This window comes from Rana temporaria, chromosome 2 (assembly GCF_905171775.1).
Source record: "Rana temporaria chromosome 2, aRanTem1.1, whole genome shotgun sequence".
NCBI classification, from domain to species: domain Eukaryota; kingdom Metazoa; phylum Chordata; class Amphibia; order Anura; family Ranidae; genus Rana; species Rana temporaria.
Window position 1 is genome coordinate 505127036 of NC_053490.1, and position 18426 is coordinate 505145461.

General features: G+C 46.8%; 1 protein-coding gene across 3 annotated transcripts in view; it reads left to right on the forward strand.

The window, feature by feature from the left end:
* Window positions 1-18426, forward strand: part of ITSN1 (intersectin 1) — a 266243-nt gene that overhangs the window by 48787 nt on the left and 199030 nt on the right. For all 3 annotated transcript variants that reach the window (XM_040338914.1, XM_040338913.1, XM_040338912.1), the window contains one exon: window positions 6039-6100. In XM_040338914.1, the coding sequence (XP_040194848.1) occupies window positions 6070-6100 (31 nt within the window). In that variant the 5' untranslated portion in view covers window positions 6039-6069. The remainder of the gene's footprint in view (window positions 1-6038; window positions 6101-18426) is intronic.

Here is an 18426-nt window from a genome sequence, read left to right on the forward strand (position 1 = left end):
TATATATTTGCATGGTCTTCAAAAGGGAAAAAGTCACATGGGACGTGCATGTAATACAGAGAGATACTGCATGTGTGTGCGATCCTTCCAGAGATACCCTCAGCGCCTTCCTTTTTACCATAGTGACAACACAATCCCTCTGCTGTATTGAAATCCCTGTGGTCAACCCTGTCCAGTCTTCTTCTCATTCCCCTCCCGTTTATATAACGGATCTGGAAGGTGTTCTTTAGCCCAGTAGGGGATAACTTGGGCAGTACTGACAACACCGCTCAGGATTTCGGAGTTGTCGTCTCCTTACAGAAAGTTATGGCAATCTGACAGGATCAACAACATGCATATTTTAAAGGGGTTGTAAAAGAAAACATTTTTTTTCCCTAAATAGCTTCCTTTACCTTAGTGCAGTCCTCCTTCACTTACCTCATCCTTCCATTTTGCTTTTAAATGTCCTTATTTCTTCTGAGAAATCCTCACTTCCTGTTCTTCTGTCTGTAACTCCACACATTAATGTGAGGCTTTCTCCCTAGTGTGGAGAAAGCCTCTTGAGGGGGCGAGCAGGAGTGTCAGGACACCCACTAACACACAGCTTCTTTCTCTATCTGCAAAGTAGGGAGTGTCCCGACTTGCCTGCTCGCCCCCTCCCCCTCAAGAGGCTTTCTCCCCTCCAGGGAGAAAGCCTTGCATTACTGTGTGGAGTTGCAGACAGAAGAACAGGAAGTGAGGATTTCTCAGAAGAAATAAGGACATTTAAAAGCAAAATGGAAGGATGAGGTAAGTGAAGGAGGACTGCACTAAGGTAAAGGAAGCTATTTAGGGAAAAAATGTTTTTCCTTTACAACCTCTTTAACGAGATGGAAATGCGCATATATGTACTGCATAGTTATGTATTTAAACACCTATACATAGTCGTCTTTTTGACTGGTTAGTACCTGTAGGGTTGCTTGGCTATACCTTTTTTTTTGTTTTTTATTTTTTTGGTCAAAGGAAAGCTTTGCATACAAAGCTAGCTGAGGTTCCGATCTCCTGCGCCTGGTGAATGCCATGAACATCTCACACAGTGTACTGGCATCTTCCCAGCAACTCGTTTTGTCATCACTAAGCTTTTGTTTGAGCCTTTTGTGTTACTTTTCTCTTCGTTGTCTTTTGTATGCTGGGTCTTCCATCAGGCTTGTACATAATAGTTAATAAGGTGCCCTGCTTCTTATTCAAGGCAGGCTAGACTATATTATGAAGAATTTTAGTGACAGCAGTTGGCAAAGTTCAGTGTGATTTGCCTTAAAGCGGTAGTAAACTGCAGTTACAGATGGGGGCGGGGAAAAAATATCTGCCGTAATGTTTGCATCACATACTAGCACATTATGAGTAAGGATGAGCTCCAGCGTGTTCGCAAAGCCCACTTGCAGAGCCCGCCAGGAAGTTGACACTGCGCTAATCACAGGCAGTGAGACATTTACCGATCTGTGCAGCCTCTCATCGGGACAATGTCTCGCTGCCTGTGATTAGCGCAGTGCAGTGCCGACTTCCTGGCGGGCTCTGCACCTGGGCTTTGCGAGCACGCCGGAGCTCAAACCTAATCATGAGAGACTTGCCTTTTTAAAAGAGAGCCCTCCAACGCTGCCCTGTCACCACTGAGAGGGCTTCCATCTTCCCCCCCTGTCTTTCTTCCGGGTTCGTGGCCTCTGGCTACATGAGTGTGACTCAATGATGTGACTCCCGTGCATGTAGTTTACGGCACAGGCTCTGAGGGTCCAGCATGGTATGCAAGACCTTCAGAGCGCATGCATCGGTGGTGACGCTACTGGACTAATCCTTGATCCAAGCCTGGTGTACCTGGGTAAACAAAATGTAATTATTTTCAATAGAGGGCATATATGAAACTTGAAGGTTGAAGCAATTGTGGCCTTTTATTTATTTTATTGTATTGCAAGTGCATCTATTTGTTCCTGCAGTTTATTTCTATTTTACACAGTTTGTTACTTTTTAGGCCGGGTTCACACTTTTACCACACGACTGTTATTTGACTGTCCTACTTCCATCCTACTTGAATGAATGGGATACGATTTTGCTCCGACTTTGTTAGTCCGACTTGTTTTTTTTTTGACCAATCAAAACAATCCCAGAGTGACATAAATTCCTTTTTCTTGCATTGTAATCGCCATGTTGGATTTCACCAGTCAAATGGTTAGGATGAGGATCCGACTTCAATGATATTGAATGGGCTGAAACCAGACCAAAGTTGGTCAAAGTAGTGCTGGAACCTTTTCTAAAGTCGGACCAGTTAAAGTGGTTGTAAACACTTGTTTACAACTTAAAGGGACACTAAAGGCAGAAATGTTTTTTTTTTTAAATAACAAACATGTTATACTTACCTCCGCTGTGCAGTTCGTGTTGCACAGAGTGACCCGGATCCGTGTCTTCTGGGGTCCCTCGGCGGCTGTCTCGTTCATGCGAGCTCCCTCGCATGGTGGAAAGCTTTTGTGAGCGCACTCCCGTGATACATCAGCGGCCATAGCCGCCGACTGTATCACTCGGCCCGCCCCCTGGCGCGCTGCGTCATCCGCTGTGAGTAACAGCAGCGCCAGCCAATGGCTGCGCTGCTATCAATCCGCCTAGCCAATCAACTGCCAGACTGGGAAACCAAGAACATCACGTGAACGCGCAAGGGAATTTCGAACGGTCAGGTAAGTAAAACGGGGGCTCATTTACCTTTACAACCCCTTTAATGTTACAGGTAAGCCTATATTAAAGAGGTTGTAAAGGTACAATCTTTTTTTTTTTTTCCCTGAATAGCGTCCTTTACCTTAGTGCAGTCCTCCTTCACTTACCTCATCCTTCTATTTTGCAAATCCTTACTTCCTGTTCTTCTGTCTGTAACTCCACACAGTAATGCGAGGCTTTCTCCCTGGTGTGGAGTGTCGTGCTCGCCCCCTCCCTTGGACTACAGGAGAGTCAGGATTCTCTCTACGTTGCAGATAGAGAAAGGAGCTGTGTGTTAGTGGGCGTCCTGACTCTCCTGTAGTCCAAGGGAGGGGGTGAGCACGACACTCCACACCAGGGAGAAAGCCTTGCATTACTGTGTGGAGTTACAGACAGAAGAACAGGAAGTGAGGATTTCTCAGAAGAAATAAGGACATTTAAAAGCAAAATGGAAGGATGAGGTAAGTGAAGGAGGACTGCACTAAGGTAAAGGAAGCTATTTAGGAAAAAAAAATTGTACCTTTATAACCCCTTTAATGTTACAGGTAAGCCTAGGCTTACCTGTAGCTAACTAGGATATCTCCCAAACCTGCACGGTTTAGGAGATATCCCTGTATTTGCATGTGCCAACGTCATGCGGCACATGCGCACTTAAATCTGATGTCCTCTGAATTTTTTTTTTGTAAAAGTCAGCAGCTACAAATACTGCAACTGCTGACTTTTAATATTAGGACACTTACCTGTCCTGGAGTCCAGCAACGTCTGCAGCACTCTACTGCTCCCCCCGCCATCCACAGTGAGGGAACCAGGAAGTGAAGCGCTCTGGCTTCACTGCCCGGTTCCCTACGGCGCATGCGCGAGTCACGCTGCGCCTGCCGATTGGCTCCCGCTGTGTACTTGAATCTGAGTGTTCCCAGCACACAACCGGGGGGGGGGGGGGGGTCAATGGGTGACGTCATGCCCGCAGTCTGCCCGAGACTGTTGTGGCCGGAAGTGGGTGCAAATACCTGTCTTTAGACAGGTATCTGCACCCCCCTCCCCCCTGAAAGGTGTCAAATGTGCCACCGGAGCGGGGGAGGGTTCCGATCAGCGTGAGTTCCACTTTAGGGTGGAGCTCCGCTTTAAGCCATCTGAATCAATGACACTATGTGCCGTTGCTTCAGTTTGTACTGTGCCGTTATCGCGGCTCCGGCCAATCACCGCGCCGGAGCCGCGAGACCCGGAAGTCACTCCAGGACAACATGATGGCGGCTGGAGGGGGAGACGTGGCCTGCTGCAGGGGAGCTTCGATTGGAGGTAAGTAAAACATAATCGGCTAGCATGCTATGCATACTAGCTGATTATGCCTTTGTCTTGCAGGATTTGTATTTTTTTATATTTTTGAACGGGGGGTTTACTTTCTCTTTAAGACGGCTCTCATAGGGAACCATTGATGTGTACACATCATGCGACATGTGCTCAAAACGTTGGAGCGTATGTCGCACCAGTGTGAACCCAGCCTTCCTGTATTTCATATTGTATTCTGTTCTTATCCTCTTTGTTTTTAGTGATTCACAAAAATAGGTTGTGAGTTCTAACTGTTTTGTTTCTGCATTATTCTCTGCCAAATACAGTATAGTATTAATAGGTGCACCTAAGCTGAAGTTTTCACATCGGCTACAGTCATACAAGAGGGGAAGGGACATTTTTCATGGCAGGTTTTTATTTTATAATCCAGTCAATGAGAAGTGGAGATGACAGTTTCTGTTGGTGTAGGAGTGAAGCTACGTTGCCCAGGGGTATAGGGGGTATTTGAGAGGCCAGTTGGTGAATGAGGCAACCAGACTTCACATTGGAAATATTAATGCAGTAAAACCTTGGTTTGCGAGTAACTTGGTTTGAGAGCGTTTTGCAAGACAAGCAAATATTTTTAATACATTTTTGACTTGATATACAAGCGATGTCTTGATATACAAGTAGTGTCATGTCACAACTGATTATAAGGCTGGATTCACACTTGTGCGGTGCGAATTCCAGCTCTGTTCTCTCTGCAAAGAGATAAGAGAGCTGTTCAGCAGATCATCTCCGTTTTAGCTGCGATTTTGGAGACCTGGGAGAGGGGAGGGGGAGGGGGGAAGTGTATTAAGGAGAATGAGAGAAATCCTGATGAGAAATTAACACATGTGCGAATCGGATGCGTGTTCATAGAAGATAATGAACCTGAATTCGTACCTGAGCCGCACCGCAATGCCTAGATTACGCACACGTTTTTTGGGCAATGCGCAGTGCAAATGCATCACACATATGTGAACCAGCCTAATTAAAGCGGGGGTTCACCCAAAAAAAATTGTTTAACATTACATTCAGCCGAGTTGTCATAATGACAATCGGCTGTTTTTATTTTCTTTTATTTTATCCCCGTACATACCGTATTTTCACCGTGGCTTCCGGGTATGTCTTCTGCGGGACTGGGCGTTCCTAATTGATTGACAGGCTTCCGACCGTCGCATACTGCGCATCACGAGTTGCCGAAAGAAGCCGGACTGCGAGTCGGCTCTATACGGCGCCTGCGCACCGACGTTCGGCAACTCGTGACGCGCAGTATGCGACGGTCGGAAGCCTGTCAATCAGTTAGGAACGCCCAGTCCCGCAGAAGACATACCTGGAATGAATGAATGAAGCGACGGTGAAAATACGGTATGTACGGGGATAAAATTAACAAAAACAGCCGATTTTGTCATTATGACAACTCGGCTGAATGTAATGTTAAAACATTTTTTTTTGGGTGAACCCCCCGCTTTTAAAATCAATGTTTTTTAATAATGTTATGTGAATTGGATGCGGTTTAATCCGCACTCAATTCGCATAGGTGTGAACCCGGCCTAAAAGAGAAAAGAGGCGCCTCTAAGTGTAGCAATATGGTTACGTTTAATGAAGGTGCAACATTTAGCAACAAATTGCTACACTTAGAGGCGCCTCTCTTCTCTCTTATGCTTTGTAGCTCCTGTTGGATTTTGCTTCTAATCCCCTTGTGGAGGCTTCCATTTGTGGACGGACATTTTATGGTCACAATCTCATTGCTAAAATCTTTTTATATGGACTATAAACTGAAGGACCTATAATAAATAATAATAAATGGTTGTGGAACGAATCATCTGAGTTTTCATTATTTCTTATTGGGAAATTTGCTTTGATATACAAGTGCTTTGGATTACAAGCATGTTTTCGGAATAAATTATGCTCACAGTCCAAGATTTTACTGTATTGGGTAGCCTCCTCTTTTTATAAGTTGTCTATATGTTTTGAGTTTTTTCACAATAGATTGGGTTACAATTAATGAGATCTTTTATATCCTTCTTTTGCAGGCACTTTCTAGCCAGCTAAACGGGCACCAAAATGGCTCAATTTGCAGCAGGTCCTTTTGGGGGTAAGAGCATGTCCAATCTGAATGCTTCACATTAACACAAGACATAATTTGCTGTCACTTGTGTCAGAGTTGTTGCACATTGTCTATTTTGAGTATATACATGTTCTGTTTTTTTTTTTTTTGTTGTGTTACTATCTTCAAATGACAATTAAAGGAAACATTTTTTTTGCTGAAATGACTGTTTTCAGGGTATAGAGACATACTAGTTAACTGATTCCTTTTAAAAACGATTAAAAATAGATTAAATTCAATCATATAATGTACCTGTAGTTTCTAGTTTCGTTTTTGCATGTTATTTCCTGCCTCTGTGCTATACAGAGCCATAGAGCAGTGATGGTTTGGAAAACGAAACTAAAAACTAGGCACACAGTAATCACACCTCCTTGATTAGTGACCACAGAGAGAAAGCTCCCAGTACTGTGGTTATCAGGAAACAGACAACCAGGAAGTGTGGAGATCAGAGAAGAATTGCAGCAACTTGAGAGCAAAAACGAACAATGAGGACATGAAAACAGCACTGCATTAAAGTGGAGGTTCACCCAAAAACCTTTTTTTTAACATTAGATTGAGGCTCGTTTTGTCAAGGGGAATCCGGTGTTTTTTTTACAATCGAAGCTGTACTTACCGTTTTAGAGCTGCATCTTCTCCGCCGCTTCCGGATATGGGCTGCGGGACTGGGCGTTCCTATTTGATTGACAGGCTTCCGACAGTCTTGCGACGGTCACATACATCACATCACGATTTTCCGAAAGTAGCCGAACGTCGGTGCGCAGGCGCCGCATAGAGCCGCACCGACGTTCGGCTTCTTTCAGCTACTCGTGATGCGCTGTATGCGACCGTCGGAAGCCTGTCAATCAAATAGGAACGCCCAGTCCCGAAGACCATACCCGGAATCGGCGGAGAAGATCTATCTCTAAAACGGTAAGTACTGCTTCGATTTAAAAAAAAAACACCCGATTCCCCTTGACAAAATGAGCCTCAATCTAATGTTAAAAAAAATTTTTTCGGGTGAACTCCCGCTTTAAGGTAAAGGAAGCTATTAAGATAAAAAAAAAATTCCTTTACAAACCCTTTAAAGCTTACAATGATCAGCTGTAACTATATGATCACTGCCAGATTAAGTGAATTTCATTGATTTATTTTGTTACAATGACATCTGAACTTTAGTGGGATATTGGGAAGCAAGTAAACATGTTGCCCCCTGAAGTTTGTGTTGGGCAATGTTCAGCTGGGAAACCTTGGGTCCTGCCATTTATGTGAATGTTACTCGACAGGTACGGCATAAACATTGTTGCTGACCAAGTACACCCCATCATGAAAATGGTGTTTCCTAATGATAGTGGTCTCTTTCAGCAGGATAATGCCCCCTACCACTCTGCAAGTATGGTATGAGAAACACAACACATGTGTTCAAGGTGTTGACCTCCCAAATTCTGCAAAACTTAAACCAATCCAGCATCTGCGGGATGTGCTGGAGAAACAAGTCCAATCCATGGAGGCCTCGCCTCACACTATTTACATGACTTGAAGGATTTGCTACTGATGGCTTGGTGCCAGATACCGCAGCATACCTTCAGAGGTCTAGTGGAGTCCATGCTGCTAGGGGTCAGGGCTGGTTTGGAGACCTACTCTGTATCAGGTGGGTGATCATAAAGTTGTGTCTGATCAGTAATATTAAAGCAGGGGTGTCAAACTGGTGGCCCTCCAGCTGTTACGAAACTCCAAGTCCCATCATGCCTCTGCCTGTAGGAGTCATGTAAGTGTTAGCTTTGCAGTGTCTCATGGGACTTGTAGTTTGACAACATCTGGACGGCTGCCAGTTTGATACCTGTGGATTTAAGTTGTTTTTTTTTTTTTTTGTTTTTTTTATAAAATGTAATTTCCTGCTCTGTGCAGTGGGTTTGCACAGAGCAGCCCCCTCCTCCTGAGTGCCCCCACAGAAAACAACTGTTCTCAGCCCCACCTCTTCTCTCTCCTCATTGGCTCACTGACTTTTATGGACAACAGTGGGAGCCAATGGCGCCCACTGCTGTCTTGGCCAACGAGGGAGAGTTTACGGACAGCTGAGGCTCTTGTGCAACATCGCTGGATCGAGATGGCGCTCAGGTAAGTATTAGGGGGGGATGCTGCACACAATGTTTTTTTTTTATCTTGGTGCATAGAATGCATAAGATATAAAAAAAACTTCTGCCTTTAGAACCACTTTAACATTTTCACTGGGATACCTAAATAACAAGTAGAGCTAAAATACTTGGCTTTCTCAAAAGAATTCCTGATTGTTAATGCTAAGGTACGCATTGTAATCTCTAATTTATTATTATTATTCAGGATTTATATAGTGCCAGTGCAGCGCTTTACAAAACGAGGGCAGACAGTACAGTTATATTACGATTCAATACAGGAGGAATCGGAGGGCACAATCTTAAAACTAAGCCCTCCAGCAGCACGCTGTGCCAGCAGACAGATTCCATCCCCCAGTTTTCCTTCTGGGTTTGTGTGATGACATGCTGTCCATTGATGGCACAGTGCGCATGCGCTGTTGATGCCGTTCAGGAGGATAATTACTGTACCTACAGGTAGGCCTTACCTGTAGCGTTGCGGCTCCTGACATTTTTTAAATGAGTTCTCGACCTAAAATAGAAGTAAATAAAAAGCAGTTTGCTACTACATTTACGTCGGCAGAATGGCACGGCTGGGCACATGCACGTACAGGTACGTCCTGTGCTATTACCCAGCCGTGGGTCGCGGGTGCGCGCCCGCGGCGCGGTCCGAAGCTCCTGGACCGCGGAACCCACGGACCTGATTGCCGCTGGAGTCCCGCGATCGGTCCCCGAGCTGAAGAACGGGGAGAGCTGTGTGTAAACACAGCTTCCCCGTTCTTCACTGTGGCGGCGTCATCGATCGTGTGATCCTTTTTTATAGGGTTACACAATCGATGACTTCACACCTACAGCCACACCCCCCTACAGTTCGAAACACATATTAGGTCCTGCATAACCCCTTCAGTGCCCCCTTGTGGTTAACTCCCAAACTGCAATTGTAATTTTCACAGTAAACAATGCATTTATTTTTTTGTTTACGAAAGCTTTATTGGAAAGATTAAATCATGACAGAATTGCAGTACATACAGAATACATTATACAGTGTGACATGGTATTGAACAAGAATTATATACAAATGGGTATACTGGTCTCTCCCCCAATAATAACTTCCAATGGGATGATAATATAATACTTGGTTCTCCCTACACCCATAATTTATTCTGTCTGTAGACTTCACGCTACTGTACTCTTTTTTTTTTTGTAATAACTGCATATAATCACTGGATATTGCATCTTACTTTGCTTGCACTCCCCCTCTCTGATTTATCCTTATCTAATATTTCTCACCTCGTCTTTCAGGACAGCACCTGGAGAGAGCGCAGCTCCACCCACTTCCCAGGAAACACTGCAGTCAATGCTATAACTTCCGCCCCCTTCCACCATGGCCTCAGTTGTAGTGTTTCCTCCGGCCATAGTGGAAGCGCTGCAGGGAACCAGGGGTGTGCTGTTCTCTCCCCAGGCGGGGAAGGTGGTTTTTGTTTGAGCATACCGGTGTTTTAGGTTTTAGGAGGTGATCCTCTAGGAGGCGGACTCGACTTCTCCCCTGACGCGCGGGTGAAGGTCGGGTACTTCTCCTCTTCGGTCCGGCGAGGACAGAGGCTGCTGGAGGTCCCGCTCCCTTAGTCCGGGCATCGTAGCTTGCGGGGGGGCGGTCAGGTGCCGTTCTTCCGGCATACGAGGCTCCGGAGCGGAGGGCGTAGTGACGTCCTTTCCGGGTGGAGGCGGGACTTCCGGCGGCGCGTGGCGGCTTCCGGTTCCGGCCGCCTGGAACACAGGAGGAGGAGTGAGCCTCGGCGGTGCTATTTCCGGGTCTCGCAGCGGCGAGAGGAACCCGGGAAATTTAAAAAGCTGTCGCACGCCCGCAGCGTTCTGGGACCATGGAGCCAGAAGACGCAGCGGAGGTGGCGGGAGCAGGAGCCACAAGCACCAGCCCGGCCCAGGTAGGAGACCCAGCGGTGGTCAATGTACCTGGGTGTTATGTCCCTCTTTTCTGCCCCTTCGGGGGAGGGGAGCCTGCCTCACTCACCCTAGTCACTTCTGTGGGTGTGTGTAGTTTTCTGGTACAGCGGTGATGGGTTCTGTTTTTTATTTGTTCACTAGCTGTGTGCACTTGGTGATTTGCTGGTCTGGCACACAAAGGTTAAACATAGCGTTGTTGTCCTTTGTGTCGTTTCAGAAAGTTAAAGAAAAACTTAAAGTGGTAGAACCTCCTCCTTCCAAGAAGCGGTGTGCTACTTGTAAAGCTTCCCTTAAAGGGAACTGGACCAAACCTTTATGCAAGACTTGTATTGCGGAGATTGTCAGGGGGGAAGCCTCTACTAGTTCGGCCTCTGAGCAGCCCACCGTCAAGGGAACGGGGGAGTTGCTCTCTTCATTTAGGGAGGAGTTGCACCAGACTTTCCAGTCTTTTCGCTCCTTCCTGGACAAGGGTCCGACTAAGGGATCTAAGGCCAGGGCCAGTACCCCCTCCACATCTAGAAGGTTAGACAGTGAGTCCGAGGAGGAGGAACCTGAAAATGTTGTTTCAGGATCAGAGGCGGAGGATGAAGAAGAAAGGGATACTTCTTCCTCACGCTATAAACTGTCCTTAGAGGAGGTTGATGACCTATTAAGGACAATTCATTCTACCCTAAACATTAAGGAAGATGCGACTCAGCTGTCCTTGCATGACAGGATGTACCAGGGTTTGGATGAGGTAAAACATCGTACCTTCCCGGTACATAAAGTATTGTCCGAAACAATTAAAAGAGAATGGAAGGACCCGGAGAAGGCACCCTTCTTTTCTAAATCTCTGAAAAGGAGATTTCCTTTCGATGAGGATCCAACGCAGGCCTGGAATAAAAGGCCTAAGCTGGATGCAGCATTCTCAAAAGTTTCTCGCAATACGGACCTAGCTTTTGAGGATACAGGTGCCCTTAAGGATCCCCTGGATAAGAGAGCAGATAGCCTGCTCAAAAAAGCCTGGGATACCTCCTTGATTAATCTCAAGCCAGCTATGGCATCCACTGTGGTGGCCAGAAACCTTGAACATTGGCTGGATCAGCTTAAGGGTCACATTGAGGCTGGTACCTCTCGTAGAGAGCTTTTGGAGTCCTTTCCAGTCCTTATGAAAGCGGTAGGCTATATAGCGGATGCTTCTGCTGAATCCGTGAAGCTCTCCGCCAGATCCTCGGCGTTGATAAATTCAACCAGAAGGGCCTTATGGGTTAAGACCTGGCAGGGGGACACAGCCTCTAAGCTGAAACTGTGTGGTTTACCTTTTGAAGGAGACTTGGTGTTTGGCACAGGGCTAGACACCGCCCTGGATAGGACGGCGGATAGAAAGAAGGCTCTTCCTTTAAAAAAGGTAGATTCGGGGCCCAAGAAAAATTTTCGTCCTTTTTTCCAAACCAAGGGTCCTAAGGAGGCGCAAAGAGGCCAGGGTGGTAGACCCTGGCGGTCCCAGAGGGGCCGCGGGAAGCCTGGGGTGTTATTTCGCTCCCCCAGCCAGCCCGCTAAGCCCCAGTGACGGTCTCCCAGCTGTGGGAGGTCGGCTTCAAGCCTTCCTTCCACAGTGGGCAGAGGCGACGTCCAGTCCGTATGTCCTCAAACTGATTGCAGAGGGATACGCACTGGAGTTCTCGGGAAAACCACCGTCGCGGTTTTATGTGACCCAATTGCCCAGGGAGCAAGAGAAGTCTCGGGCTATGCTGGCATTGGTGGAGGATTTTCTCCAACAGAGGGTGATTACGCCAGTACCCCAGAGAGAACAGGGGGAGGGCTGTTATTCCCATATATTTCTAGTAAGGAAGCCGTCGGGCAAATTCAGGTTAATTTTAAACCTAAAAGTCCTGAATCTAGCTATCCGGTACAAGAGATTCCGCATGGATTCTATATACTCGGTGAGAAAGCTTCTTCCCCTGGGGTGCTTTCTAGCATCAATAGATTTAAGGGATGCATATTTGCACGTCCCGATCAGGACTTCCTCCCAGCGCTATCTGCGCCTAGCCATCAGAACAGAGAGCGGAGTGAGACATTTTCAATTCAGAGCCCTCCCATTCGGCCTTTCCTCCTCTTCCCAGAGTCTTTTCAAAGGTGGTGGCAGAGGCCTTGGCACCACTAAGGCTCAGGGGGATTTCTATAATTCCATACTTGGACGACCTCCTGGTGTTCGCCAAGTCGGAGGAGCAGCTTCTCCTGGACCTGAGGAGGACCCAGGCTCATTTGGAAGGGCTCGGTTGGATCCTGAACAAAGAAAAGTCAAATCTAGTGCCCTCCCAGAGGATAGTCTTTCTAGGATACGCTATAGACTCTGTTCAGGGGAAGATCTTTCTACCAGAAGAAAAGATAGAGAAAGTTCAGGCTGCGGTGAAGACAATTCAGACGAATGTGCCGATTTCTGTGCGCTCAGCCATGTCCACAATGGGCTTACTCACGGCCGCCATTCCGGCGGTACAGTGGGCTCGTCTCCATTCAAGGAACCTACAACAGGTGATCCTTCAGAAATGGACCCATGGGGAATCCCTAGAGAAGAGATTCAGAGTTCAGTCTTCAGTGAAGAGGAAACTTTGGTGGTGGAGAGGCCAGGCAAATCTGCGCCTAGGTCTGTCTTGGTCCTTCCCCACTACAAGGGTCCTAACTACGGACGCGAGTTCGTGGGGATGGGGTGCTCACCTGAACGGGCAGATGGCACAGGGATCTTGGACGAGGGAAGAGTCCAGAAGGTCCTCCAATTGGAGGGAACTCAGGGCCATTTGGTTAGGGCTAAGGGCCTTCCAGGAGCTGATTCTGGACCAACATGTCCAGATTCTGTCAGACAACGCCACAGCGGTGGCGTATGTTTCCAGACAGGGGGGCACGAGAAGCAAGGTACTCCTCAATCTGGCCTTACAGACTCTGTCCTGGGCAGAGGTGAACTTGGCTTCCCTATCGGCAGTACACCTAAAAGGCAGCCTAAACCTTCTGGCAGCCTTTTTAAGTCGGAGGGTTCTGGAATCGGAATGGTGTTTATGCCCGGAGGTCTTCCAAGAGCTAATAAACAGGTGGGGAACCCCTCAGATAGTCCAATGCCAAGGTTCCGGCTTATTTTTCTCTAAACAGAATGGACCAGGCAGAGGGTCTAGATGCGTTGGTTCAACGCTGGCCCTTCCGCCGGTGCTATGCCTTCCCCCCAGTTCAGATCATTCCCTTAGTGTTACGGAAGCTTCAGGAGGAGAAGACTACTCTGATCCTGATAGCCCCGTACTGGCCCAAGAGGCCTTGGTTTTCGAGTCTGTTGGAACTGGCAGTAGAAGACCCCTGGGTACTACCAGTCAGAAGAGATTTACTTTTTCAGGGCCCTCTACTTCATCCAGACGTGAGTCGGTTAAGGCTCACGGCCTGGTTACTGAAGAGCTAATTCTTAGCAGGAAGGGTTTATCCAAACGTTTGGTAGATACGCTACTTAGTAGCAGGAAAGAGGTCACGAGGGCCATCTATTTCAAGACTTGGAAGGTTTTCAATTCTTGGTGTGAAGGTAAAAATTATTCTCCTTTGAATACTTGTTCCGTCTTGGAGTTTTTACAAGACGGTATGGATAAGGGTCTGGCAGCCAGCACCTTGAAGGCACAGGTGGCGGCTTTGTCAGTGTTTCTAGAGAGACGTTTATCTCTAGAGCCCTAAGTCATCAGATTTTTTAAGGCCTTAGCCAGGGCTAGGCCTTCCCCGTTTAAATTTTTCCCCAAGTGGGATTTATCAGTGGTCCTGGGGGGTTTGACTAAAAAACCCTTCGAACCACTGGTAGACGCCTCTATAAAGTTTCTGACTTTAAAATTGGTGCTTTTGGTAGCGGTCACCTCAGCGAGGAGGGTTAGCGAGCTTCAGGCGCTTTCCGTTTTGGAGCCTTTTTTGTCAATCTTCCCTGATAGGGTAGTATTAAGAACTGATCCGAGTTTTCTTCCGAAGGTAGTGTCAGTATTTCATAGGACGCAGGAAATAGTGTTACCTACCTTTTGTCCAACTCCTTCTTGTCAGAAGGAGAGGGAATTCCATTCCTTAGATGTCAGGAGATGCATTAGACGCTATCTAGAGGTCTCTAGCGAGTTCAGAAAGGCGAATTCGCTTTTCGTTCTGTTTTCAGGATCCCGCAAGGGGCATGGGGCTTCCAAAAGTACTCTGGCTAGATGGTTACGCATGGCTATCCATGAGGCATACAAAGCTAAAGGTTTGGATCCCCCTCCGGGAGTAATGGCCCATTCTACTAGGGCGGTGGCAACTTCCTGGGCAGAACGGGCTGGAGCTTCACCAGAACACATCTGTAAAGCGGCAACGTGGACGAGCTTTTCCACCTTTGCTCGTCATTATAGGATGGATTTGCTCTCGGTGTCAGAGCAGTCTTTTGGCAGGAAGGTCCTGCAAGCGGTGGTCCCACCCTAGAGTAAGTACTCGGTTATCATCTCCAGGTGCTGTCCTGAAAGACGAGGTGAGAAAACCTTAGTTAGACTTACCGGTAACGGTATTTCTATGAGTCTTTCAGGACAGCACCGATAACCCGCCCTTTTATTATTAAAGATAATATATATATATGCTAATGTGTGTAGTTTCTATGTTCTGCTTATCTAATTTCAGCGTGGCCGGAGGTACTCGTGAACAACTGAGGCCATGGTGGAAGGGGGCGGAAGTTATAGCATTGACTGCAGTGTTTCCTGGGAAGTGGGTGGAGCTGCGCTCTCTCCAGGTGCTGTCCTGAAAGACTCATAGAAATACCGTTACCGGTAAGTCTAACTAAGGTTTTCCTTTGTATATAAACAATGCATTTTAAATGCATTTTTTGCTGTGAAAATGGTCCCAAAAATGTGTTAAAATTGTCCGAAGTGTCCGCCATAATGTCGCAGTCACGAAAAAAATCGCTGATCGCCGCCATTAGTAGTAAAAAAAAAAATAAAATAATAAAAATGCAATAAAACTATCCCCTATTTTGTTAACGCTATAAATTTTGCGCAAACCAACCGATAAACACTTATTGCGATTTTTTTTTTTTAACCAAAAATAGGTAGAAGAATACGTATCGGCCTAAACTGAGGAAAAAAAAACGTTTTTTTTTATATTTTTTGGGGGGGGGGGGGGGGAAATTTATTATAGCAAAAAGTAAAACATATTGCATTTTTTTCAAAATTGTCGCTCTATTTTTGTTTATAGTGCAAAAACTAAAAACCGCAGAGGTGATCAAATACCACCAAAAGAAATCTCTATTTGTGGGAAAAAAAGGACGCCAATTTTGTTTGGGAGCCACATTGCACGACTGCGCAATTGTCTCTTAAAACGACGCAGTTCCGAATCGCAAAACCTGGCCGGGTCCTTTAGCTGCCTAAAGGTCCGGGTCTTAAGTGGTTTAAGAAAACACTATTGCATTTTTGTGACTTCAGACAGGGGCGTAACTAGAAATCACAGGGCCCCATAGCAAAATGTTGTATGGGGCCCCCCAGAGCCGCCCTAGTGTCAATGCAGCGTGACCTGTGCCCCATGCAGCGTGACCTGTGCCCCATGCAGCGTGACCTGTGCCCCATGCAGCGTGACCTGTGCCCCATGCAGCGTGACCTGTGCCCCATGCAGCGTGACCTGTGCCCCATGCAGCGTGACCTGTGCTCCATGCAGCGAACGTGCTCGAACGTTCGAATTCAAAAAAGTGCTCATTTTAAAGCCCAATATTCAAGTTATTGTTGGAAAACGTCTTTGAGAACCCGGGTCTTGCCCCAGGGAACATGTATCAATGGAAAAAAACGTTTTAAAAACTGTAGTTTTTTTCTTGAGCAGCGATTTTAATGATGCTTAAAGTGAAAAAAAAAAAATCCTTTAAATATGGTACCTGCTGTGTGTCTATAGTAGTGGCACGTGTTTAGAAATGTCCCTTCACAACATGAGATTACTATATATATACATACACACAGCATATGTATGTTTTATGTACTACTTTTTTAATGAATAAACTGCAATATTTATTGTGAAGCGCCAGTTTATGAGTTGAGGACACATCTAACATTCACATGCATTAAACAAATAAATATAGCACAGATGTAACAACAAAATAATTTAATCTGTATGCTATACTAACAATAAAACACACCACACTGTGTGATAATGGTTCCCTCGCAGGGAATTTCTAAAACAAGTTGCAACAACTGGGACTCCTTCTGCACTATATTTCTATTCAGGCTCCAATGTGTGGGACCCCTGCTGCCCCAATGCGTATGCACACATGTGTTAATCTGTGCAGAAGAGTAAGTTTGGGATTGCTGAGTATGCCGGCTTGTGGCCCCTCTCCTCAGGCTGCCTGCCCTGGGCCACTCACTCCTCAGTGCCCATCAATGCAGCCTTGCCAGTGCCCATCAAATGCAGCATGATCAGTGCTCATTATTGCAGCCTTACCAGTGCCCATACAATTCAGCGTGATCAGTGCCCATCAAATGCAGCCTGATCAGTGCCCAGTAATGCAGCCTTACCGCCTTACCAGTGCCCATCAAATGCAGCTTGATCAGTGCCCATCAATGCAGCCTTGCCAGTGCTCATCAAATGCAGCTTGATCAGTGCCCATCAATACAGCCTTGCCAGTGCCCATCAAATGCAACCTTACCAGTGTCCATCAAATGCAGCCCGATCAGTGCCCATGAAATGCAACCTGATCAGCGCCCATGAAATGCAGCCTTGCCAGTGTCCATCAAATGCAGCCTAATCAGTGTGCAGCAATGCAGCCTGATCTGTGTCTAGCAATGAAGCCTGGCATGTGTCTGAATCTGGGATTTGAATATCCCAGCGCCATCCCGTCCTCCCCTCCCTCAGTCCACCTCCTCCTCCTCCAGTGGCCGCTGTAACAAAGTCCCGGCTCCTATAATTTACATCACATTGATTCAATTTGCCAATGAATCAGTGTTCACCCATCACTAGAGCTGGGACTTTGTAACAGCGGCCGCTGGAGGAGGAGGAATAGGAGGACCAAGGTAGGGGAGGTTGGGGCACCTTGACAATGAGAACGGCATTCCTGCTGTGGAAAAAGTAAAGGAACGTTGTTCCCATGAGTTCCCGCAGGACTTGAGCCCTGGGTGTTCCCACCCATGTGATTCAATTCCTGTCCGAATTTGCAGATCGCACTGCGATATGCGAACTGATTTGGGGGTGCCATTAAAGTTTTAATTGGCACTCCCAGCAGTTCTTATGGGGCAGTGTAAACTGCCGACAGGAGACATGCGATGTGGGAACTGCTCTGCATTTGCGATTCCTGTGCGGGCTGCGACTCCAGAAATGGTGGAGGGTCCTTTTGACCTTTTCTTTGTATTTAAGGAGGCACAGCAGCCCACACAGTATAAATGGGCTGCCATGCCAACACAAAATACACCTTGCAGAGCCACATTAGTGTGAACTAAAGGAAAAAATCCCCCCCTCTACTGCTTAAGAACCCCCACAAGCAAAACTCCCCACTGAAAAACACCACCCTCCCTCATATATCCCCACAATATTAACCCCCCTGTCTCTGATCACACCTCAAGGCAAAAATATCTCCCTCATATCTAATGCTAAATAATATCTCCCTTCATTTAACAAACTTCCCACCCAGAACCAAATCCCTGCCAACCACCCCCTGTAAACTTCTCTACAAGAAACTTACAGGGGGGAGGGGGGTCCTTCTCCAAAAGCAAACCCACCCCCTTTCCTTAACCTCCCCACTAAAATAAACTGCTCCAGGCAGGAATTCTCACCCCCTCCTTCCTCCACATAGAAAGCCATGCTTCTCCACCTACCTGACCTCATCTTCAGAAATCGGCACGGCACAGAGGCAGGAAATGAAATCTTCTGCATCCCCGGTCTCCCTTCGGCTGTGTCAGAGCTTTGAAGTCTCTAGGGGATCCCTCGGAAGTGTGCTCTCATTGGCAGAGCGTGCCTGGAGCAGTGTGTGTGTAAGCAGCCACAGCTGCTAACGGGAACAACGTTCCTGCCGGGCCCCCCTGATCCTCACTCGGCTGGGGGCCCCATAGCGTCCGCGTGGGTCGCTATGGTGGTAGTTCCGCCACTGACTTCAGATTTCACTGTCTTTCTCCTGATAAAATTCACATAACACGAGGTATAGAAAAATACATGGCTATTCTTACTTTTGGTGCACTGGTTGCATTTATACATGTGTTTGCTGTTTTTACCAGTGGATCTGCTTATTAGAATCCTGTGCCAGGAAAAAATTGTGATGTACAGGGGTTATTGTTTTTGTTCTCTCTCTCAGGA